The 26,353-nt window shown below is 38.2% G+C and overlaps 1 protein-coding gene across 1 annotated transcript in view; it reads right to left on the reverse strand.

Annotated features, from left to right (window-relative positions):
* Nucleotides 1-306: 306 nt before the first annotated feature.
* LOC104461563 (collagen alpha-1(III) chain-like) overlaps nt 307-26,353 on the reverse strand; it is a gene marked incomplete at its 3' end in the record, with an annotated part of 34,773 nt that continues 8,726 nt past the window's right edge. The window contains exons 2-23 of the mRNA XM_010073198.1: nt 17,662-17,670; nt 17,234-17,433; nt 14,415-14,453; nt 13,698-13,814; nt 12,535-12,606; nt 8,801-8,866; nt 8,186-8,239; nt 7,916-7,969; nt 7,125-7,178; nt 6,916-6,969; nt 6,416-6,469; nt 5,868-5,912; nt 5,635-5,688; nt 4,613-4,657; nt 3,794-3,847; nt 3,202-3,300; nt 3,032-3,076; nt 2,813-2,911; nt 2,037-2,090; nt 1,791-1,898; nt 532-585; nt 307-405 (exon numbers count right to left, since the gene is read on the reverse strand). Of these exons, the coding sequence (XP_010071500.1) occupies nt 307-405; nt 532-585; nt 1,791-1,898; nt 2,037-2,090; nt 2,813-2,911; nt 3,032-3,076; nt 3,202-3,300; nt 3,794-3,847; nt 4,613-4,657; nt 5,635-5,688; nt 5,868-5,912; nt 6,416-6,469; nt 6,916-6,969; nt 7,125-7,178; nt 7,916-7,969; nt 8,186-8,239; nt 8,801-8,866; nt 12,535-12,606; nt 13,698-13,814; nt 14,415-14,453; nt 17,234-17,433; nt 17,662-17,670 (1,529 nt within the window). The remainder of the gene's footprint in view (nt 406-531; nt 586-1,790; nt 1,899-2,036; nt 2,091-2,812; nt 2,912-3,031; nt 3,077-3,201; nt 3,301-3,793; nt 3,848-4,612; nt 4,658-5,634; nt 5,689-5,867; nt 5,913-6,415; nt 6,470-6,915; nt 6,970-7,124; nt 7,179-7,915; nt 7,970-8,185; nt 8,240-8,800; nt 8,867-12,534; nt 12,607-13,697; nt 13,815-14,414; nt 14,454-17,233; nt 17,434-17,661; nt 17,671-26,353) is intronic.

The following is a 26,353-nucleotide window of genomic DNA, read 5'->3' on the forward strand; positions in this document are numbered from 1 at the left end:
TATATTTATATTTAATATAATTAACATCTTATATTATAACTGACATTAAAGCCATAGCTCATGACAGTGCATGGCATACTCCAAGAACTGGGGAACATGTTCAGGTTCATCTAAGCTTCCTCATTCATTTGTGACAGATGTTATCTGAATGCCCCGTATCTCTGCATGGTTATCTATTGCACTATCCATATATGTACTCAAAGGAATTAATAGAAATTTTTTCTAATTTGATCTTCTATTGTATCAGCTCAGATGAGGCATCTCTAATGGAGTTAAATCTAATTTTCTGGAGACATCCCGTCTTACTCTCATTCCAGGAAGACCTGGGCCTCCATCTTGTCCACGCTCTCCTGCGGGCCCGCTGGGGCCAGGAGGACCTGGGCTACCACGTTCACCTGCAGGACCCTAAAAAAAAGAGATGTTGACATTTACAGCAAGGAAATTGGCATCATAGTGAATCTCAAATTGTCCATTCAAATTCACATGTATTCTACAGGAATTTGGGGTTTTTTTAGAGGAAGGCTTGTATACCTTTTCACCTGGAAGTCCATTGCTACCGGGTAAGCCACGGAAACCGGGGGAGCCCTGCCAAATAGGAAAACAAAATATGGATCATAGGCAATATGACTTAGGTAATGGCAACTGGTTTTTTTTCTAAACTATTTACCATTAGACATATTATTATGAACATTAATGAAAGAAATAGCTGGAAATGACATTTCACTGTAGCATGAAAGTCTACAGAATTATTTTCTCTTTGGATATAACCCTCCTGTTGAAATCATAGGCTGTCCTCTATTATTTTTACCCAGCCATGCACTAGTTAGTTTATTAATGAGTTTTCTAAATTCATATAAAAAATACAAAAAAATACAAAAATATAAAAAACACTCCATCTTGAACAATTATTTTCTTCTAATTCAGTACTGAGAAGAGCTCTATTGTCTACCATCATAATTGCTTACAATATATTTGAATTATAATATTTAATTTGCAGCCCCATTCATATATTTAATATAATGAATTTGCTCACTGTGTATCTTTGGTTTCCTCATAGCTTCAGCACATACTGCAATCAATTATTAAATTAGGAGTTATAAATAGATCAGCACAATTTCCTTTGGTTGAGATGGGAACAGAAGTCTAAAATTTGTAAGGGTGGTGCTATTTATTTTGTTGAATAAATCAATTCGGGAATTCCTTTCTGAGAATCCTCTTTGGAAAGGTACTGAATCAACTAGCCAGAAAAACTGTTGGCAATGAAGATATAACATAGAAGACATTCTGACAATATCGTTATTAACACTATTGACATTTAAGATCTATTGACAATAAAGATTTTGACATAAAGACATACCCTGAATGCAGGAGAATTTGCTTTAATTTCGCTTTCCAGAGCGGAAATTTTGTGATTGCTCATTTCTGTTAACTGAGAAGTAATTTTTAAGTTTGTGTATTTTTTTTCCCTGTGTAGTTCTCCCAGTTTATGGTTGCTTTTCAGCACAAATCTTTTGATACAACTTCCAGATATCTAAGATCACTGCTTCTTCAATATTGAAAGAAGAAAGTGATTACTTTATTTCAGACTGAGATAGATCCAAGCGTTGCAATTCAGATGAGGAACTAGATAAGAGTTTTTCCCAGTTTCATAACCCAGTTTCACATCTGGAATTTGCTGAGAACAGATATGGAACCAAAATTCTCCTCAAAGTATTTTGAACACCAGATTTTGTTGTCTCTGTATCAAATCAGAATGTAGCTTTTGTGCATGGTCATCTACAGCAGCTTACCCTTTCTCCAGGTGTACCAGGTACGCCATTCTGGCCAGGTTCGCCATTTGCACCTCTTTTGCCTTCCTCACCAGGAGGTCCAGGAGCACCTGGGGTGCCATTTTCACCCTGGCAACAACAACAACAAAAAAGCCCACCAGTGGGGTTAGAAGTCTCCAAAAGAAAACCTTGGGTTTTGTATGGGGAATGATTCAAGGTTCAGACTTCCCGGGAAGAAATCTCTGAATACATTTTAAAATCACTTACACGCTCGCCTTTTGGGCCTGGTTCTCCCTTTGCACCATCCTTACCAGGTTCTCCCTAAACAGGAAAAAATCCCATTAAAATTATGGATTGCAACAGGGTATTATTCTAGAAATAGATATGATATCTTTGAATTTATTGACTCATTATTTTACATTCTGAAAACAAATTAGCAGACACTAGTTGAACGTGGATGTGGGGCTCCTTAAAATCCAGTAAAGAAATTATACAATCTTAAACACCACTGAGTCAAATTTTATGTCTGTTTTTGAGCTACTTCAGACATCATTGTGACTTCCACTTGAAGTCCTTGAGCGATTCTTTGAGAAAGAACTACATGTGGTATAAAGCTATCAGGAAAGAGCATACTGGGGTAAACAACAATGTAAGAGAAGGTACAACTCACTAGGTATAGTGGACCATATACTCAGCCTGTGGGAATTTGAACAGGTGAAACTGAGGTTTTAAAATAACAGATTTAGTTTAATGTAGGCATTTTAGAGAAGCTATTTTTCTGTTGTGTGTTTCTGATTTGATAGATAATTTAGGAGAGCAAGTAAACATTATCATATTTATGCATAATTTTTATATATAGCAATATATGAAGTAATGTATGAAAGAGAAATATGTATTTATTTTTAAAATTGCCTATTATTATTATAAAATAATTAATTAGACCATCTCAAGTGAATTGGACAAATGCAATGTGTTTTTTTAATAGTATCAGAACTACTTCTACCATGTTTGTTTGTACAACCAGTGTAATACTAGTAACTCACTGGACTGCCTTTTGCTCCAGGGGTTCCACTGGTACCTGGAGGACCAGGAAGACCACGGCCTCCTGGCAGACCAGGAGCACCAGGAATACCAGCAGGTCCCTGTAGAGAGTCAAAAAGAGACCAGGATGAAAAGAGCACAGCATTGTTGGATTCTGACCAGTCCAAACAACGACCCTTACCAACACAGTGCAGCAAAAGACTGATGTGAAAAGTACCCACCATTTCACCCTTGTTGCCGGGGCTTCCAGCTCTTCCAGGAGGGCCCTGAAAAAAGAAATCTCTAAATAATTGATGCTGCTAACCCAGCATCCTTAAATCAAAGGACTCGTAGAGCTTTGTGAAAAGCAGGTGGCACAACACCTGCCAGTTCCCATGGGGTATTTATGTACCTGAGGACCAGGTGGCCCAGCATGACCTGCAGGACCAGGTTCCCCTCTCTCTCCAGGACTACCACTAGAACCAGCAGGACCAGGAGGACCAGTTTCACCCTACGGAAAAACAGGAAAAAGGGTAAATTAATGCATTTTAGTCTTGTCTCCAGGGCAATAAGTATTAGCTTCACGGGCTCCTCCTCTGCTGTGGCATCTTTGTGTGATTCGGGGAGAAGGTTACCACCATCACCACCTGAGTGCAAAAATCAAACCAGCATGGCGACTGTGGTGCTGAGGCACAAGGTACCAGTGCACTCCAGCCAGGACATGCTGCACGACTCTTCCAGTTGCAGGAGGTTCACTGAGCCCCTCCCATAAGGCAACATAAAGCATTGAGTCTACCACTTCGTGGTGTTTTGGGGTTGGGTACTCGTGAAGGTGATGAGGATGTGGTTTGTCTCATACTGCATACGAAAACACTTAAGTTCTAGGCTTGTAAACACTAGAATACAAAAAGGAGGACTCATAAGATAAAGATGTATAGTGACATAAGCTGGCTAACTAGAGAGAGGACCAAATCCTATATTAGTATGCATCTTTAGCTGAATACCTTAAAACCTGGAGAGCCTGGAAATCCTGCAGTTCCAGGGGGACCTGGGGGACCCTTAAAAGTGAAAGAAATGTTATTAATACAAGAGGTAAAAGCCATATGGAATTCATCTTAAGCTTAAAAAAAAAAAGTATGATTATGAGATTTTTCTCTGAGTAAGGAAACACCTGGAAAAATAGCCAATATAAATCATGGTGTAGAAGATGAAGTTTGGCTAGTCCTAAAATATCACACCAACATCTTAGATACCCTGACTTTTACATGTTCAGATAAATTTCTGTGTTGTAAATTTAGAAAACATGAAAACTGTCATTAAAGAGATTAGATGATTATAAAAAAAGTCCAAAATTTGTTTTAATTATAAAAAAAGGTGTAGGAGAAAAAGGAGACAATATAGCTGTTACAAGTACAAGTGGACATGCTCAGGTTTCTAGGCAGATGGGAAGGAAAAATTTTTGCTCACCTCAGACAGCTAAATAATGTATTTTATAAGACCATTAAAAATTTGATCTGCACAGAGAACAGCCATTCTATACATCTATCTGTTCTCTGAGAACAATCTAGGTTTGGATGTATGCATTTTCTGATTTACAGTGGTAAAGCTCTCATATTTCACTGTATTTCACTTAACCAACAAAGTTATGCAATATAATTCAATAAAATGCTTATCCTTAAGCCAGTGCAACCCCAGTCTTGGGTTTGCCGGCACTACAGAACGTCAGCTAGAAGTAACTAGCTGTGAGCAATACAAATAAAAGATCAATACAGATAAATAAAAGATACAATACAAATAAAAGTCAAAGATCTTTGTCTTCTTACAGGTGGGCCTGCTGCTCCTGGAGATCCGTCTTTGCCATGGGCACCCTACAGAAAGAAGAGAGGTGTTGGTTACAGAGCACTACTCCAGGCACAGAACCCATATGCCCATGACTCACAGACCATCTTTTTGTGTCTCTACATTCCCACTTAGTTTACCATAACCCAAGGATTCCTCAACAGTGAAATTCTTAGATAATAATTAACTAAATATTATTGAAAGGATATCAATCACTTTATGTGACTCGTACTCTAATGATGAGACAGCAAGATGCAAAAATGTATTCTTATTAGATTTTTTTAAGGAAAAAACAGTTTCAAAGCATCATCTGTGTGGACAGTTGTTAAGGTTAAATCATTGAGATTGCAATAGATGCTGTGTATTTCACAGTAACGTTACTTCTAATTCACATAAAAGAATAAAATTTCAGTCCAAAAACCTAACAGACAGTGGCATGATTTAAATCCTGTGGCCTGTCTTTTAGGCATGTTAGACCAGGTCTGCTACTCAGGTTATGTAGTGTTTGTACGAACAAGTTGCTGTTGATTACACTTTAGCTGTGCTTTGTTGATTGTGCTGGATGCTATGAACTGTGACCTTCAGAGCAAAGAATATATCCTAATCTTGTTCAAAGAGTAATTTTATCTTTTTCCTGCAAGCTACTTCTAGGAATGCATTTTTTCCTCTTTCTGCCTTCTGCTGCTGCCCTTTGCTTCTACTCCTCCCTATTCCTCTTGGCTGAACCTGAGACTTTGCTGAAACACTGAACTCTCCCTCAACATGTAATCTATTAATTTAAAAACGAAATAGAGAATAAGATGGTGAACATGTTGTGAGTTAAAAGTGTTATGTCTTTAACTGGGAACTGAAGAGTTTTCATGTACGATTTTACAGATGTTATATGGTTTTCTAACCCTTTGTATTACAACTGCTTTAAGGTAAATCTGTGAAGCAGGGAATTCTCAACATATTGAAACTAAATATGTGCTGCTTGTGGATAAGAACAACCACTGCAGTTACTTACAGGGCCACCAGGATTCCCAGGTCTTCCTCTTTCACCAGCTGGACCTCTTGGTCCCTAGAAAACATAAGAAAACAAACCTGTCATGTGGCTTCCAAATATGGCCTAGCAAAGAGACATTGCTCTCATTTGCATATCTCAGTATTGTTCAATGCATGTGGTGGGATAATTAAATTTGTTAACAGGGAAGTGTCATGGGCACTTCCATCTAAATACTACAGGATACACATACTTACTGGCTGGCCTGGTGCGCCATTTGCTCCAGGAAGACCAGTTTCACCCTGTTATGGAAAGAAAACATCAATGACAGAATGAACTTTGGTGAGAACATTTTTTTGTTTATTCAACGGGAAGAGACATAGAAACAAAACAGCCCAATCCATTGCCCCTTTCTTCATGGTGCTGAGTGTCCTCAGCATGAACTGAGGTCTGTGAGGTCTGATAAGTCTAAAACAAGTGCCAGAACAAAATATTTAAACAACAAGAGCAACAAAAAAATCCGGAAGACTTGGTCCTATAACATTATGCAATAAAGTCATATGATCCAGGCATGTCCTTTCATTTCATAATCTCATCTTTGTTACGGTTGGAAAATCGGGACATGATCTGGTTCAGAAAGTCCAACTCCTTTAGAACGATTCTCATTCTTTTCATGGAGATATTCAATGAGTTTCTTCAATGTTTAAAGGATTTTTATAATTGCGTAATATGCAAAAATGTAGCTGTATAACAATCGATGGACAGTATTATTCTTTCTATTACAAAGATGACACTAGTGTTTTACCTTTGGACCAGGAGCACCGCTGTCACCTTTGGCGCCATCTTTTCCATCAAAACCCTGTGGGAAAGGAAAACCATCTCTGTAATTAGTATTTCTCTTGTGTTCTGGAAAGCTTGATTCCCCTTGGCAAAATATTAAGCTTCAAGACAAACTCATATAGGGGGGTATATTTTTAATAATGAGTGCTATCTGGTATTGGAACACTTTTGAAATAAAATTCTGAATTTTCCATCTCTCCATGGCCATTAGTTAAGAAATTATGCTTTTTCCGGAAGGCATGCTTTAGCCCAGCATTTGGGGTGGTGCTCTACAACTGAGGTAACTGGATAAAATTTAAGTGTCTTTGTTACAGAAGGTGCGATTACATTGTCCAGAAATTGATCTTTAATTCAATGATTCAGTCACTTTTTCTGGGAATTGATGACTGAAAGAGTACAACAGTGCAACACTGTAATTTAAGTGGAGTAACAGACTCAGCTATACTCAATATACTCAATACTTACTCGTTGACCTTTCATCCCAGGCATTCCAGGCATTCCAGGGTGTCCCTTGTGACCCTAAACACACAAATATAGAAAGGTGAATAAATCACATACTTACAGTATGAAGGGCACAAGCCAATGTTCATTGTGTCATGTTCACTTGGCCAGTTTAAAATAGGAAAACAAAACCTTTGATTAGAAGACCATTGTTATTGGGGGATTTTCTGTACCGGTAATCCAGGGATTCCACGATCTCCATTTCTGCCTGGTCTTCCTGGTTCTCCCTGTTGAAGGAAAATAAAAGGTTTTGACTGCTCTGCTATTGCGTCACTTACTGGCAAAGACCCAGTCCTAGTAGATCAAGGTAAGTTGGAATAAGCAGGTGAAAGTTCTTCCAAAAACAGTGGGGAAAATTAATATCAGGGTGACAATTCAGTATATGACTGCCTTCTGAAAAACAGTTGCCAGAATTTATAAACTCAATTATTAACAAGATTTTGGTTAACATCACATTTATTTCAAGCCAACTTTTACGAAGAGACGATCAGAGCAAACTTATTTTTCATGGTGAAACACTCAAAATCGACAAAAAAATTAGCTGATTGTCTCACCTTGTACTATACCTATTCAGGATTTCCAGCTGTGACACAAAAGGTGGTTTTAATTGAGTTAACTCCCAAAGCAAGATTTGCAACTATCACTATTATTTGCTTTTCTTTATAACTGCTAATTTATTTTGCACCAGATCAAAAGAGGGTATTTCATGCTTAGGCTTTTTTTTTTTTTTTTTTTTTTTCATTGTGTGAATCAAATTGCCTGCTAAAATTGAAACTTTTTTTGGAATGGACATCTATAACTAATGGAAACCTAATGTAGTTCTTACAGTCGTGTCAAGTTGAGAAACAGGGGGATGTTACAAATTCTTAAATGCAATGGTATCAACGTGCTCTGCTATTTTACCATTTAATGAATTTTCTTTCTTCCAATTTATTAATCACTGGATGAATAATAGTGAACTTACATCTTTTCCTGGTGGACCAACTGGGCCTATCATTCCAACAGGTCCTGGAGGTCCCTGTAGAAAAATAATTAATATGTAACTATAATAATAAATATTAAGTCTTTAAAATTAAAAATGCATTACGTGTCATAAAATACTTGTACATTTGACATATGTGATAGTAAAAAGACAGGAGAACTGTAAAATTTCAATCCACTCCAGCCATGACACAGATTCATGCTTGTAAGATCATGCCTTTAACAAATATAGTAATATGTAATGTATACATACAGGAGGGCCAGGTTGCCCTGGTTCTCCAGGGGAGCCTTGGTATCCAGCAGAGCCCTGTAATGCAGCAGAAAAACAGTTAGGATGTGAACAATTCCATGCATCATTCCATGGTCCTACTCTATTTTATAATAATCTCATAATTGTAAGGAAAACGTTAGCCAGAACTGTCACTACATGACCAAAGGTGAAATTAGCAGAACCAAGCAGAGAGTGCCTCCACGACAAAAGAATTAAAACTACTCCTCTAAAAGGAGATGTACATCAAAAAACTCATACCCTTTGTGTGTTCACTGAATATGTATTAGGATTTCCACTTTCCTTTCTCCTGTTAAATTTTTGTATGAACAAACATTTGGGAATGTTAACAGAGGATGATAGGCAGTGGCATGTCTTAGGACAACGTTAGCCACCACCCCAAGGAATTTCAGAAAACACCCTGGGATACACAGACTTAAGCAAGTACAGTATTTAGCCCTCAGCCATTGAGTCTTGATGGTGCATAGAGGGTACAGCCCAATTAACAGAAGATGTCATTTATCCACAGAATCCCTCAGCATAGTATCTAGATCATATAAAAGAATGTGAAATGATTATGAAAAGATTAATTTTACTTACAGGGGGACCTGCATGACCAGGTGGGCCAGGGGGGCCACTGGGGCCAGGGGGTCCTGGAAAGCCGGTCTATAGTGTAGATTAAAAAAATAGTCATTATGTTACTGTAATATAGCTATAAAGCTTAATGTAGTTGCAACAGTCACCAATAACTGTGAAATAAAATTTTACATATTAGTACAGAGAAAAAAATCTACAGTGACATGCACTTGGTGCAATAAAAAAGAAGCAGCAGTATATATACACATTGCTAAACACATTGTCTGGTACCTACAGTCCCTTCAGAAAAGAGATCACTGGGTTTCTCTTTGCAGCCTTAGCTAACATACTCCACAAGATATTTTCAAAGCTGTATTTTTTTCTTTTTGAGTCACTTTTCTCCTTCTCTTGACCCCCAGGAGGGTGCTTACAGCTCAGCTTTTCAGCTAACTAAACCGGAAGAATAGATAACTGGAACTCTTCATTTGTTAAACAGAGTAAATGAAGGGGCTTCAGCTTCTCTGCCATGTAACTGAGATTTATTAGCCTAACCCTACACCTTCAGTGGTGGAGCTGAAGTGTACTAATAAACTTGCTTGCTAGCCTATTGATGCCAGATTTTGCTTTCTAAAACTAATTTTAAAATTTCTCACTTGCGTTCAGGAGCTATACTACATATAGCAAATTAACAAGGTAGAAACAAACAGATGAAAATAAAAGCGAGACAATAATGAACTATATTTCATGAAAAACAGCTGTATATACACATATACAACCAATTAGAAGAACTTTGTATGATAAACTCTGCTTATGACCCTAGATGATTTAGGGCTTACAGGTATATTGAATTAAGGCCATATTTTTGTTACTTGTCAGTAAGGCAAGCATTTTCCCCAATGAAACCTTTTCTGGACTTTAACAGTACTAAGCCATAAAAAAAATAAATGATGTCTAGACTAACCAGAGGACTCAGAGGATGAATCTCCATAGATGTATGTTTTAACTCAAACCAGTAACACTGTTCCTTATTTTAACTGATGAAAAGGGAGCAAAATAACTATTAAGGAAACTCTCAATTTGGGAAGAGTGCTAATATTTCTACTTCCTGTAGCAACAACCACAAAAGCATTTGATTCTGCAAAACAGAAAACCTTTGAAAATGAGCACAGTGATTTACTGCAGCTATGTGTGGTTCTTTAAAAAAAGCTTTTGTTAAATTTAACTCTCCATGGGTTTGATACAGCCAAAACCATTAAGGCATATGAATTACATGAGAATCACTGTGTGCTGCAGTACTGGCAGTATATTCCATAGCTTAATATTGCACATAATGTGTTTTATGGGATATCATCATAGGGTATCAGAATAGGCCATGTGTTATAGATGTTACGGGAACACAATTATGATAATACAAGATTAATAGTATAGCTATACTATACTGGTATGCATAGTATAGTATACTATTATACTACACATACACTATGTTAATATTAGTTCACAGATTGTATTTTGTCTGAAAAAGAGAATCACTGTAATATTTGCTGTTTTCTAAGACAAGGAGTACACCAAGTGGCAGAGCAGTTAGTGTCTGGGTAAATCGGGTTGCCTTCAATGTGGAACACAATGAGCAGTCCCTCACTGTTAATTATTAGAACTCATTTGGTACAATATAAGTTTGGATTTAGGATGAATTGGAACCATCAACTCATCAACTGCAATCAATTAATTAGACTTATGGCTATAAACAAACAAGATGTTATTTTTTTTCAAGGTACACACTGAGGAAAGAAACTGATCATTAGGTATGGCACTTGCTGGCTGCCAGCATCTCCAGACTGTGAACAAATGAGCATATTTTAGTTAGAATATATGCACCGGTGGAAAGAGACAAAGACAATATGTGGAGGTTGTATGAGCAAGTAAAGAGAAAGTGAGATGCAAAAGATAAGATCAGTCTACAAGCAGTGAAAAGCCACTGGAAAGACAGCAGTGGAGAGATGTGTAACTGAGAAAATACCAGGCATGGTAACCACCCACAGAAAAATGCTGGTGCTACAGCTGGCATTTTTTATTTTATTACTCCTCCAAATTATTTCAGTTTGGATAATTATTTAAACTGAAAGTTGTGGCAGGTTAACCTTGGTTAAGTTGAAAATTGAGAAATTAAATTTTTAAGTTAAATTTATATGTTAATAAATAATTTTATCCACATAATGATAGTAATAAACATTTTTTAGTTCTAGCAAGTTTAGTCACATCTGTCTCTAACTGCTCTGTTATTGGCTTTGCAGTCATGCACTGCATGATGCAACATAAAAGAACATAAGACCTGAAAGTATACAGACAATTCTGGCTAAAGACATACTAGGGCACCCAATGAAATTATTATTTTTTTAACCCAAGTCCAGGGATCAGAGTATAAGAAATCACTAAGCCCCTCAGGGAAAAATGCAAAAATAGAGAGGAGTAACCATGTTTGTTAACTGAAAGGTATTTCAGTTATCTGCCTGGTTTAGCACATCCCGTATTATGACACCAAGTAGCAAAATGTGGATGATATTATAAGCTGTGCGCAAATCTGTGAGGAGCTGAAAATGAACACATGAATAAATACAAAAATGTGATGGTTGAAGATGACCAATGCATGGATGATCATATTAGCAAATGAACAAGGTAGAAATGAACAGATTAAAATAAAGGTGAGAAAATAATTAATTATATTTCAGGATAAACAGCTGTCATGGTGAGTAAAATGTATTTCAGAAGATGATCTAAAGGAACCCTGAGAAATAACACATTTCCTGGGAATTGCCTTGACATGTTACAAGATGAGATACTCAAACCTTGTTATGCAGCACTGGACTGAAAATGATGATTATACCTAATAAAGCAGCAGCCACTTTTAAATAATAGCAATTCACCACATCTTCTGTACAGCAGATTCCCTGAATCAAGAACACTCCATGTCATCAGTGGTGAATATCTCTAAATCTTAGTGCCTAAAAGGAAAATCATCAGGTGCAACATTTAGGTTTATTTTATATGGGAAGCATAGCTCATGCTTAACTCTTTCAGGAAATCCATGCTTTATCCCACTAAAAAAACTGTGAAAAGCTTGGGCCAGGCCTAGCAGGAAGATACAGCATCCTTACTGCACAGTCGGAATAGCTGTAGGTAAAAAAATTGTAATTGTAACAACAAAAAGTGAAAAGCTTTTGACTGCTTCTGGGATGAAAAAAAGATTATAAGAGGGGCTTACTCGCTTGTTATCAGGCAAATTTGAGATGTGAAAATATGAACAAGTGTGGAGTATCATATTGATTTAGAACAGACTGCTGGTGAACGGATAAAGAAGATTAGGGACTGTGGAAGCAGTAAAAAGTGGTGGAAGGGAGGGAAGCAATTAGTAGAAGCATACCAAAGCAGATAAATGAGGAGAGTATGCACAAGAGAAATGGATAAATGTTTAGGTAGTGTAAGAAAGCAAATCAGAGAGATTAGGAAAAAGAAGGTAAGAAAAGGAAGAAAGAGAGACAAAAGGCAAAAAAACCCAGATAATCTATAGTTACATTCTAGAATGATATTGCCAAGCAAACTGCTCCCTTACATTGCATTCCACTTGCAGGCAACAATTAAACAGAAACTTATGTTGTTAAATTAAAAATCAGGATACATACACATCCAAGGTACAATCTACGAACAGAAAATTTGTTCTTTAAAAAAAAAAAAAGGACAGAAAAAAGGCTTTATCATCTTACAATGGGCTGTGGGTAACCAATACCAGCTCCACCGGCCTTCACATCATAGGAATCATACTGTGGAGAAAAACTCTGTAAAAGAAATAGAGAAAAACAGAAAGAGAAAAAAAAGAAAAAGAAAAAAACAAAAAAAAAGAAAAAAAGATGATTTCTACAAATCAAATAAGTCTTTTCTTACATTGGTATGGCAAATGTATGGAAATCACTCACTTGTATCTATTGAGTACAACTTGTTTGACATATAGCTGCCATATTTTAAAACCATCCATAAGAGAAGCCCAGCCAATATCTTTCTTTTGTGGTCATGGTAATGTTAGCTCTCTATGCTGTGTACATCCAGTTTTCATCTTGACAGCTGGGCCTCAGTTGAGCTGAAAAAAATTACCCCTCTCCTAATTCTTCTTTGACTCCTTTTAAGCTTTCCCCCGTTTTCTTTATCAGCCTCTTTTCTGTTGGACTTAGTTGTCACTCAAGGAAGTCGATGTAATATTTTCTGTTGCATTAAAGAATGCAACAGTTTAACAGTTTATTATTAGTCTCCTCATTTCTTTTACCTGTGACTAATGAAGTGCTAGCTGTGGCTCAGCTGCCTTAATAAATCCAACTGCACAGAAACTTTAGTAAAAATCAGTTCTCTCCCTGAGTCTGCCCTACCCTTGAGAAGAGAATTCAAGATTCAGTGGGTCAGAAGAGGGAGCATGACAAATAGCACTTACATGGCACTTTCCTGCAAGCAGAGGACCTGAGTTTCAGTCTAGTCTCCTGGGAATGTTTCTTTATTAAACACAGATTGCATAAAATATAGGAAAGTAAGAGAGTTCCCTAATCATTAAGCCTGGGGGGATGTACTTCCTCCTGCACACTTTCTGCCTGATCAGATTATTTCTGAGTTACATAAATCCTTAATCAGATCTGTCCCCAAAAGTTTTAAAAATTAAGATAAAACAGAGATTTAAGTGGACTCCAGCCAAATTTTGTGGACAAAACCCTAAAACAACAACAAACCCCCACCTACAACTCTGCTGGGATTTTCAAAGGCACAGATGAGAGACAGATGCCATTGAAAGAAGAGTACGTGTGAAGGTGCAAGGGATAGGTACCTAAAGTTTTGCTTTGTATGCTTATGAGCAACAAGGCAGAAGCTGAACATAATGATGACTTACACCTCCGCTTATACTGGGACACGACTGGCAGATCCCAGGGGGACCAGGGGCTCCAGGACTCCCTGGCTGTCCTGGAGGGCCAGGGGCACCATTCCTGCCTGGAATCCCAGGAGAACCCTGTGAAGACACAAACAGAGCAGGTACAGACATTGGCACTTGCCTCCAACTGTGAGAGCATTGCAGGACAATTCCTTCCGTTTGTAACAAAGTCTGTGCAATTGTGGTGCCAAACCTTCTATGTTAAACATAACTAAGGTCAGAACTGAACATTCGGGAAAGACATAGACAGTAGACAAAATTTACACATTGAAACAATTCTTAGTTGCTGGAGCCTTATTGCGGCTGATATTTGATCAAACATACTAGAAATATTAAAAAAGTCAATTCCTGAATCTAAAATTAGTACTGCTAGTGGAGTGCACAGATTTTTTTTTTTTTCCCCTACTGGGAAGAAACGTAACAAAAAATAACAAATGTAAAACGGTTTGAACTAAACTCTCTCTCTCTCTCTGTGTTTTTCCAGTTCAAATTTTTGAGGGTCTTATTGAAGCTAAAGGGCTACTTCAAAATAACTATATGGCACAGTCCTGCAGACAGTGCAGACATCAATGAAAGCTGGATATCTCAGTAGCTTGAATGGGATACGCAGAGCTATAGGAGTTGGCTCTTGCTTTTGTTAGTTTCCTTGGGGGAGGGAAAAAAAAAAGCTGCACTTACAGGATCTCCTTTGGGGCCACGGTGGACCGGTCCAGGAGTCTAGAAAAAAAAAGTAATTAAGAAAGAAAATAAAAATAAAACCGAAAACTGAGTGTGTGTATGTGTGTATATATATATATAAACAAGAGTAAAACACATTTAAACATTGGAATATAATTTTATCAAATTAATTCCATTTATTCTTATTCTGTATATTTAAAAGCTGTGGGGTTTTTGTTCAGTCTATCTGCATTTTCACAGTTCATCCATAAAGCTACACCTCTCCTGTAGGCAAAAAAATGGCACTAACAAAGTCAGTAGAGCTTTGGGGGACAGAATGTCCACAATGGGGACAGAAGTCCATTGGGGAAAGTTGTAAGGGACAGGTTTTTTGTATCTTTCCCGTCCAGCATGCTAAGTGTGATAATGTAGCTAATTTTAATTTCTCAGATCTACTCCTCCAATTTATTTTTCAATTAATAATTGAGTTATGTGCTACTATCTGGATTCTAAATAGTTCAGAACAGTTTTCATGTATTCAGCTGCTGGTGGTAGCAAAGAATATTCAGTTGAAACTATCTTTGGTCTTTCAAGGTGGCATTTCCCTATACACCATCCAAGGGCAGCAGGAGAGCTTCCAGTGGCCTGACCAAACTCTTATATATCAAAGACAGAGGCTGGAGGAAGTAGCCCACATATCCTTTATTATCAGGAACCACAGAACTGATGAAAGAGTCTCTAGACTCAACAAGAGAGGGAGCTGTGCTTAAATCTCCAGCATGCTTGTATGTACCACTTGTTTAAGCCTCTAAAACTGTTCAGTGAAGTAGCTCAGGTAATCCTGGAAGTAATACAGTTGTACTAGCATGGTGCAACCAACACTAGGTGACATATTTGTATACGACATTTCATGTTTAAGCAGATAAACTATAGAGCTGCAGAAATACATCTTCTCCCTTTCTCTTCCATATACACATCTCTTTCACTCATCTTCTGGGCAAGGATCTTCAATGTGCCTGTGGAAATCCATCTACTTTAACAGAATTTCATGGATCTTAAAAAAAAGGATGAAATGTTCAGATAACCTTAGAGCTCAGTATAGCCAGCTCACTCCCTGAAGCATTTAGGCAGGGGACTTGGCATTCACTAACATCTTTGATTTTCCTGAGGTTAAGATGCTGCAACTGGTTTAGATAATGTTGGTGTTTATAAACAAGGTGATGATAAATTAGCAATGTAGGGCTTGAATCACCTATCCTTTACAGGGCATTAAGTCAGCAATAACTCTGCAAAATGAAATTTACTCTGTGATGATGTCGAATTGGGTTGATAAGAAATGCAGATGTGCAGTATGTTTGGAAAATTGTCTTTCTTTAACCCTCTGTTGGCATTAGTTTCATAGATTGAGCATGCAGTCAACCAATAAGCTGTTGGCATTACTCATAGAACGATGGAATGGTTTGGGTTGGAAGGGACCTTAAAGATCATCCAGTTCCAACCCCCCTGCCATGGGCAGGGACACCCTCCACTAGCCCAGGTTGCTCAAAGCCTCATCCAGCCTGGCCTTGAACACCTCCAGGGATGGGGCATCCACAACTTCCCTGGGCAACCTGTTCCAGTGCCTCACCACCCTCACAGTAAAGAATTTCTTCCTTATATCTAACCTAAATCTACTCTCTTTGAGTTTAAAGCCATTATTCCTTGTGCTATCACTACATGTCCTTGTAAAAAGTCCCTCTCCAGCTTTCCTGTAGCCCCCTTCAGGTACTGGAAGGCCGCTATAAAGTCTCCTCAGAGCCTTCTCTTCTCCAAGCTGAACAACCCCAACTCTTTCAGCCTGTCCTCATCCAGGAGGTGCTCCAGCCCTCTGACCATCTTCAATAGACCTCCTCTGGACTCGCTCTAACAGGTCCATGTCCTTCTTATGTTGGAGGCGCCAGAGCTGGACGCAGTACTTCAGGTGGGGTCTCACGAAAGCATAGTAGAGGGGGAGATTGACCTCCCTCGACCTGCTGGTCACACTTCTTTTGATGCAGCCCAGGACATGGTTGGCTTTCTGGGCTGCAAGTGAGCACTGCCGGCTCACGTTTAGCTTCTCATCAACCAACACCCCCAAGTCCTTCTCCTCAGGGCTGCTCTTAATCCATTCATTGCCCAGCCTGTATTTGTGTTTGGGATTGCCCTGATCCATGTGCAGGACTTTGCCTTGTTGAACTTCATGATGTTGACATGGGCCCACCTCTCAAGCCTGTCCAGGTCTCTATGGATGGCATTCCTTCCCTCCAGTGTGTCGACTGCACCACACAGCTTGGTGTCATTGGCAAACTTGCTGAGGGTGCACTCGATCCCACTGTCCATGTCTCCAATAAAGATGTTAAGCACCACCGGTCCTAATACTGATCCTTGGACAATGCCACTCATCACTACAGTTCTCCATAAAATGGAAAAATGTAATGGCTAATTGCTGCCCTCTGTCCCTTTCTACTATTTATCTGTGCCTGTTGTCTACATAAAACTGACTTGAAGGACTTCATGCTTTCAGCTGCACAGCTCAAAAGACTAACAAGTATTTTATCAGATCTGATACCAATTCTATGGTAGAATACAGTAGTATTCTTCAATTTAACAAAAAAAGATAAAACTCTGTGAAAGCTCAAGCTGTTTTTTTTAATTTAATTTGGTAAAATTTGCCCATTTTACGTATCTCCCTAGAGTCAGAATGTGGCAAGTTTGACATTTAAAAGAAAAATGTTTAAGAGCATCTGAAAGAAAATGAATTGAGGTTGACATGGATCAAGAAGGTGGCAACACCAAAGTAGCAACACTGAGGACAAACTTACCCTTGTAGGTTGTGGTGTTGTTTGTGGGCAAACTGGACAGCACTCTCCAAAGGGAATCTCTGGGTTGGGACAGTCCAGCTCCTGATCATCACAGATTATGTCATCGCAGAGAACAGATCCCGAGTCGCACACACAGATTTGGCATGGCTCTGGTTTCCAAACATCCCTGTCAGCATAAACCTGCCCAAGATGGGTACATCCTGTGACTGGAAAGAAAGACAAAACAGTGTTCAATATTATTTCAAATGTGTTTTCCAAATTAAAGATGAAGAACATGAAAGTTGTAGGATGGTCTGGGTTTTTTTCTACTATAATATAGTTTGTGCATGTGAAGTAAAAGGCTAAATACTTCTCTTCAGACACTGGGAGGATCTGTTACACTAATTGCAGAGTCTGCTCTGAATCTATAAATAGACATCAACAGAAACCTCCTGGAGCTGATCCAAAGCCCAATTAAATCTGTGATAATCTTCTGTCTCAAGTAATTTTAGTCTCAGACTGAGTTACTGTGTAATTAGCAATTGAATTCTCTGCTGCAGCTAAAAAGCAAATGTGCCAAATCTCTCAAACAAGTGTATCATTGGCCCCCATGTGCCAGCATGGGCACTTCCACATAGATGTGGAATAAGACATCTGTCCAGCATGAAGTCTTATTGCCAGTATCTTGTATTAACAGCTAGCACCAAGTCTTTTCAAAGTGTTTTTGAAAGGCAATGCATGTGATAAGTCTAAAAGAATGTTCACATTAATTGCCCAAATGGGTTGCAATTAATGTGTCATCTGGCCTGCTCAAATGTTACAAGTGCCTGTATTTTCAGAAAAAACATTGTTCATCTGTAATATTCACGGCTTTTGAATTCCTTCCAACAGCTATTTTACTGATCAAATTTGTTGTAGGTAATGAATTTGAAGAGACTAATGAAAACCAGCTTCAAAGATTAAATTTTGGGTCTGTATTTTCTTAGAGAAACAAGAACCAGAAAGTCCGGTCATTCAAGAAACCAATATGAAAATAACACTACCAAGTTAGACAAGCTTCTTGTAAGTTTTGTAGAAGTTATTAGAAGCCTCAGACTGCAAATATTATAATCAGTGAATGTCTTGAATAATGGAATGAGATTTTTTCCATGAATAATTCAAAATAATCAAGTTTACAAACACAAAATTCTGGAGAAAGAGCTATTTGTATACCTACATCATACTTAAAACTTTAATATCAGTTACCTACTACACATCACCATTCAAAAAGAAAAAAAAAAATTGCCAAAAGGTGTAATTCAAAGCTCTGACATGAAAATTACCAATGGCTCCAGACAGAAAATTCTGAATGCCATAAAATTGTTGTAATGGTCATAATTGCGTAGTATGAGACCGAGTCCAAATGTATAGTGCAATCCATTCCTATGGGTTATGGAGTCCCTTTTTTTTTTCTCACATGGCATCTATCATATCCATTTTTTCTCTTTCCCACTACTGCGTTAGCACACTGGTCTCTTTTTTCTCTTTACACACTTTTCCTTTCTCTCTGTATTTGTGGGTATCTGTTTCCATACCCACCCTCATGCTCTTTGGGATGGTACACACTTGGACATGTTTCCTCTCTTCTTATGCTGCTTCTGCTTCAGTCCCTTTTTCCTCTATTCATTTTCATCTTTCACATAACACATAACTTCCTTCTCATCTTCCCTGAATCCTCTTTTGCACCTGAACAGTTCACCTTCTTTACTGTCATATAATCAACTGAGCTTAGTTTTTCAGTCTCTGCTCCCTTTCCAGTTCTCCTTCAGCTGCTTTTCCTTGTCCACATTAATCCCACTTTTTCCTCTCTGTCACCCACGAAATTCATCACCTAGTTGTACCAACTCTGTCAGGACAATGGGGAATACAGCCCAGACCTCCTGGCTCACTGACTGGAGAACCAGTGTGGGGATCTCGGAATGGGGCACCGCATGGGACAGAAGGTTTCTTTCTTTTCCCAGTTTCAGCCCCACTGCAGGCTTTCTGTGGACACCTATGTGTGTGGTTTCTGCACTTCAGTTACAAAAGAAGCAAAAAAATGTTGACTTGTCAAGGCTGACACTACTTTGACCACCAGCTTCATCAGAACAACAAGAACATGCAAAAATGCTTCAAAAATCATTTTCAGACATTTTCAAGACAATACATTTTTCTGTGCCTGATAGCGGGCTCTGAGCCAGTATTTTGCCTTCCCTTGACAACACAAATAGTGAAATCTAAAACATTCCAGCAGCATATGAAATCTAATCCCACTCAGACATTTTCTGTCACTTAGAAATTTAATTTTTCCTTTTCCCTTCACTTCTCCATATTTTGTGGCTCACCGGAAACTTCAGATGCTGCACAAGAGAGGTGGAGAGGAAGTGCTTATTTCCAGGACAGCGTCTTCCTCACACCCACCACGACAGAGGGTCACAGTATCAGATGCTTCTTCAAGGGACACCACCTAACAGCCACTTCCTCTGAAGATCTAGACATCCTTCCTTAGTCTGCCAAGCTAGATTTATTTTCTAAAAAAGTTGCTTGGTTTCCCAGCTCTCACACTGCAGAATCACATTAGTGGATCCCAGGTAAATAAGCCGATTCTCTGCTTAATTAATTGCTGACTGATTCTGCAAGAAACATTTTCCTCCTTTAACAAACCAGGATTTCACTGCTGGCACTTAAGTAAAAACCAAACTGCTCAGCCTTGACAAGAGTAATGACAAATGTTTCCTGACAACCAAGGCGGCTGAAATGTATTTTGAAAATGAGAAGTGTAGCATTATGAATGAAATATTTTTTTAGAGTCTCTCTAACGACTCGTGAAAACACCTGAATTGCAGTGTGGCAAAAGCTGAGTAGCTCAGTGTATGAGTGGTTCCCTGTACACAAGAAGACCTCAAAAAGACAAGACAAAAAAGCAGAGGCTTTTCTCAGTGACAAATTTTTCACACTAAGAATACTCATCTTTCTATATTTTAGTCAACGATATTGATGAAATCATAGAAATTTAAAATGTGTCACAAAATGACTGACAAAATTTTATAGTAATAAGGAAACAAAGCAGATTTCTCTGCATTTTTACAAGGTTGTCATTCAGTTATTCTACAGTAGATGGCATCATTTAACAGAAAGAAGAGAGGAAAAATTGAAGACATCTGGATATAATGACATTCATATTCGCTTCTAACTTTCTGGACATTGTTAAATGAATTAAGAAATAAGCTAGGAGAGCTGCAATGAAAAACGTTGCAGCCTTTGGCAGAATGAAAGTATTAAATACGTTTCCAAAGGAAACTTACATCTGGAAAGACTTAGTCTGTTCAAGACACCCCCTCTGTGCTCAGATGTAGATCTGTGTGTCAGCATGTTATGACATAATGCATTTTGCACTGCTCGTAAAGATTAACCATTAGCTCCAAAATCCTTTGGAAAGCTGATTTGTGCTAAAGCACTGGCAAGTAACATATAGAAATAATAAGGTTATAAAAAAAGCTGACTTGCCTACTTCTAGACTTGCAGTAAAACAGCCACATTCTTGCCTTAGCCAGCTTTTCTTATTGGTTCCTAAACATATATACTAAGATTTAAAAAAAATATGAGAACTCAACAGTATTTGCTTATGTCAATGCAAAATCTTACTCCTCTTCCCAAAGCCCTAAATACAGTGGCTATGGAGCACTTCAATTCTATGGCAATTATTGCAATGGTTTGTTGGAATCTGTGTCAATCTCTGATTCATTGTACAGAACATTAAAGTTTAATATTTGAAATCCTGAATAACTTTGCATTTATGCTGTTTACAGATCACTCACATTTTTAAAGATTTTGCTGTGACTAGTATTTCCCTGGGCCATCCTAAAAAGTGAAGAAAAGGAAAAAAAAGGCAGCACAGTCTTCACCATATGCTGGTTTCCCACTTCCTAAGCAGACTAGCAGCTGTATATAAGCAGACCAATAGGGAAAGCTGAAAGGAAAATCACTATTTAGTCTCAAAGGACCTGTAAGTGTGGCACAAAAAAAAAGCTCAAATGTGTACAGGGAAAAACAAATATGGTCGTTGTAGGCCTGAAGGGTGACAGATGTCATAAGGGACATAATCCTGATTTCAGTGAGGTGAATGAGAATTTGTTATCGAGTGCTATGACCTGAGAAGCTGACCTGTTTTGTAGTTGCTTTTGGCTTTGTATTTGTGCAAGCACCATGATCGTGACTTAACCATATTTATATGGCAAAAGGAAAAAATCGCCTAATAGTATCCTCAAAAACCACAGGCTTTTCCACTTTGGACAAAGCAAATGTCCAGCTATTGCATTACCAGCAGACTCACACAATCCACTTGCAGTAAGTGATGTGACTAAATGGTTAGAAATTAAAGAACATCTTGAACTAGTCTGGTTCTGCCTTAGAAAGGGCAATAGTCCACACAGAGGTGACTCATGATCCTCCAGCAGCTGCTCAGTGATGGCTTGGGAAGCAGAGCCGAGGAACTTTCATCTGTGAGAATCTGATCACAAACACAATGAGTAAAGCAAACAGTTTTTGCTGTTATTTGAAGTGAATCTGGTAAAGGCTAAAGCACTGAGATGAAGGAGGCCTTGCCTCTAACTTTAGTTGGATCCAAAGTCTGCTGAAGCTAAGAAGGGTCTTTCTGTTGCTTTTTATGGACTTTCAACTGTACAAAGCCTGTGCTTCCTTACTCTGACCTCGTTTTGGTCATTTGCTTTACAGGATGGCTACTTCAAAAAGTGATTTTACTTTTCTTCTATAGGAAATACATCTACTTATTGTGTATTCCAGCACTAATTCATATATTGTTTAACTAAAAGACAAAGCAGAAAGGAGATACATTGTTCATTTTCAATGGAAATGCTATAATTCTCCCCTACACTGGAGCAGAATGAGGAGTCCAGATGAGTGTCTGCAGCTTTGCTGCTTTCCATTTACTGAGCAGAAAAGAATGCCACAGCATCTACCTCGAAGCAAACGGTTTGGGCTCCTTGTCTGGTATTATGATGATGTTTATAAGAAAATCAAACATACTCGTTCCATTCCGTGATCAGTAATGGAAACAGACGGACTCTCGTAATGAACTAATTGGCTTGCTGAGCCAGAATGGCCTGGTTTGGCCGCGTGTTCTCCTGTCAGGTAAGTGCTGAGTACTCGAAAAGTCTGAAATAGTGTCTGTTTCACAGGAGTCAGGAAAAGAGGTGGAAATATAAGAAAAGAAATGGTTTAACAAGATTTTTTTTTTCAATGCAAGGCCTACAGACATTCTCTTATCTGGAATTGCCTTTAAACAACCAGCTAATTAATTGAATTAATTTCACGTGTTACATGAGGACATCAGGGCCAATCTGGGTGTACCCACCTATTAGGACATTTTCAGATTTATTGGTATTGGTGTAATATTTTGCAAGGCTTGTCCATCATGTGATTGGAGGCATCAGGAATGAAACTTCAATTCATGAAACACTTAAATGCAGGCTGTGAAAAATCAGAGCAAGTCCATCTTAAAAATTCTTTCTTGCTCCATGTCCCGTAGGAGGAATAACTGCTATAAGGTGGAATGAAAAGGGAGAATGATGGAATGGTTCACAGATTTCCCAAGTTTCACAGCAAAAAGGACGTCTACATCCTGTGCTTTCAGACTGAAACTGAAGATTTTTTACTTCTAGGGATGCTTGTTTGCCAAAAAGCTGGTGTTTGAACAATTCTGCCACTGCACCAGTCCCAGACATTTCCCTCTTTACTCAGATGCAGATCAAGAAAGAGAAAGCAGCATGAAAGGATGCTGGTTAATCATAATACTGTACTTGCCTGTCAGAAGTATTGTGGAAATGAGACATGCAATGCATAGAAATGTATAGGCAATGTATAGAAAAGGCTGGATTCTCAGGTAAAGGATCATTATGTCATGCAGACAAACTATCCTTGCCCTAAGACTCACCCAGTCTGTCTTTCAGGTTACAAAATGAAAAAAAAACCAAAAAAACAAAAACCAAAAAACACAACACCAACCAGGCCTGCATTGGTACAAATGAGTATTTGCATTTTAAACAAATCACTGCTTGTTCCCTTCATTCATCTTTATAAGCTCGAAATGCTGCAACTTTTCTGCAGCTTTTAGAAATTTTAGAAATATCATTAAAAATATATCCTTATGGCATACTTGCTACCAAGTGAAACACAAAATGCCTCTATTTTCCTTGCAGATTATTGTCTTTTTTTCTAATCTTTCCAAGTGTGATTTATGTTAAGAACTCTAATTTTTCTCCTTTATCTTCAGAGGGCTATTGCTCTTCTCAAAGGTAACGTGGTCTAAAGTGGCTGAATCTGTCACATTGTTCTGTCTCAACATTTATGTTTTACAAATTGCTCTATTCAGGCATGCATGTTGACATCCTTGAATGATGTTCTTCCTGCCACTTCTAAAAGTCACCCTGACACATAAGTGCTGCTTTGAAATAGGGACCAGTGATATGCCATCAGTGATGCTGTTAAACAACAGCCCTGCTGGTTTCACCATGCTGGTGTCCAGCATGAAAAACAATGTCAGAAAAGTTTTTTTGTTTCAAAATTGTTAATAGGAAGACAAAGTGCAAGGAGAGCTATTTTGCTTGTTTAGTTGGTGGGGATTGGTTTTGGCAGAGTTGTCATTTTAAACTGGTTCATACAAGGGGCAGGATATAGCAGATTGCTGTGTATCTATCACCTTGCTTCTTTTTTGGGGTTGCCCGGAGAATTGTTATATGTGTTTCTGAACTTATAAAAGTCATTTTGAGAAAGACATCTGATGGATGCAAGAGATGGTTATACTACTTTTGCTGTTAGCTATTCCTTGACAACCCTGTGGCCGAAATTGTTTCTTGTAAGGGAATAAGGTATTCCTGAATGACCCTCTGGACTGAGATATTATTCTGGGATTTCCTCTCCAAGGTCCTCTCTCACCTGTAACTCAGATAATTATATTTATACTTCTGTCTCTATAGTAGAGATAGACCTGTTTTGCTATAATCTGCCGAAGGTGTATCATTCATTCCTGATTAAGAGCAAACAGCACCTTCTAACAATCTCGCTTGATTTTGAGCTTTGGATCAGACTTAAGGAATATCGACTTTTAAATCATTCCAGAGGGAACTGAAGGTCTTCAGTGCCTGACAGGATCAAACCTTTTCATAAGGGTAACTGTTTGCATTACAGCAGGACACACAGTAAGTAAGAAATTCATCTTATTTCAGTGCATTCGATGCCTTTTAGAGGGACCATTGCATAACTTTTCAGTCACTCTTCCAATTATTGGTAAAATGCCTATGAGATTTTTCCATCCCCTCTGCTCTTACATTACAATATTTTTTAGCACATCACCTTTTGTGCCATTTGGTATCACTCTAAAAACACGCAGCAGGCTACAATCACTTTATGTGTGGCTATTTAGTTGTAGTGCTGGCATAAATTCTCACCACTCTGCAGTAATCTGATTTTAGTGTGCTCCTCCTCTTCAGAGTGAATGATGCCAAATGGCACAAAGACTTGTGTCTAAGTCTGAAACCAAGCAGAAACTGACATAAATTCAAGGTCTGATGTGATTACTGATGACTTTATAGATTTATCAGTTTCTTTGAACATAAATCTTGCCCACTCCTTGGGCAGTCAATGAAGACCTTTACAGTCAGAGTCCAAGTGCAGAGGTAATCTTAACTTTGAACACTTTAACACTTCCATTCCATAAGAAGATGGCCTAACATATGTATAAAGAAAAGAAATAGCTTCCTGCTCAAGATTATTAGGATTAAGTGGAAAAATTTACCAAATCCAACACAACATTTTATCAGAGCTGTCAAAAAAAAAACCAAACCAAACCACTCCCAAGATGTATCTCACAGACATATAATTCAGTGTTTCTGATTTTAGCTAGCACCACAAATAACTTATAACATCGGAGGCATCTGAAACATTTCTTGCAGTAGGTCTGTCCTGGTTAGAATAAAGAAAAACTGGAAAAGTCATTGTGCACAAGCAGGTTTCCCAGACTGTACAAGGATTCTGACAGATCCAAAGCATCATGAAAGTGAGATGCAGCTTCTGAGCTACTAAGTGAAAGGGAACCATCGGTAACTGATAATAGTTACAGCTTGCTCTGTGTAGCACCTCCTGTAAAACACTGAACTATAACTACTTAATTGAGGATACTTTAAGCCTCTCTCAAGATAAAACCCAAAGGCTGTGTGGGGAAAAAAAAGTATGGTTTTTGTTTTTCATTGCCTAACTTTGTAATTAAAACAATTTTTATCAGGTGATTAAAGTTTCAAGTGGGACATGATCTTCTCTTTCCCCTTAGTGAGAGGGCAAAGAATTTTATGCAATGCTGTTTCTGTGGTTTGCCTTGGAAGAAATCAGCTTGATTCAATGCTTCTCTCCTGAGACTGAAACAGATGGGAAATGTTACACTGCAGTATAGTACATATGGTAATACCACTTATATTTTCAGATATGTTGGACAAAGTCAGCCCCAACATAACTCCATGGCCATAGTGAGTTTACATCAGAGATGAGTAAAGCAGCAGGGGGGGGCAAATTCTACACTAACATAATTCCCTGCACAATTTTATCGATTTCCCTGTAATTTCAGAAGTTGGAAGTAAATGAAGGGTTTGGTTTTTTTGTATTTCATATTCCAGTGATGGATTAAAGAAATCTGGCATACTGTCTAAAGAAAAGAATCATATCCTTGGCTGCCAATAAATTAGTTATTTGTAATTCAGAAGGGGCAGGGAGGATTCTGAATGCATAGAGTATCATTAACCTAGTTTCATCTGCAAAACAGTTTGTATTCATTCACTTCTTATTCCAGTTTGTACTAATTCACCGAATATCAATTTTGTACAGTTTGTTGGATACAGATGGCAGTATTTGAAATTCTTCTTAATCTGCCTCATAGAGGATATTAAATGGCTATTTGTATACTGGATACAACGTTCTTATTGTCAGCTTCCCAAGGCTACTGAAGTGAGTATTGTGAGGGTTTTCTCAGGGTACCAAAGACAACTTCCTTAATTTTGGGGCCACATCTTCCTAACTTATTCCCTTGTCCGGTGAAAATCTGCACTTTTGGTGCAG

This window comes from Pterocles gutturalis, unplaced genomic scaffold (assembly GCF_000699245.1).
Source record: "Pterocles gutturalis isolate BGI_N339 unplaced genomic scaffold, ASM69924v1 scaffold6062, whole genome shotgun sequence".
Taxonomy (NCBI): Eukaryota; Metazoa; Chordata; class Aves; order Pterocliformes; family Pteroclidae; genus Pterocles; species Pterocles gutturalis.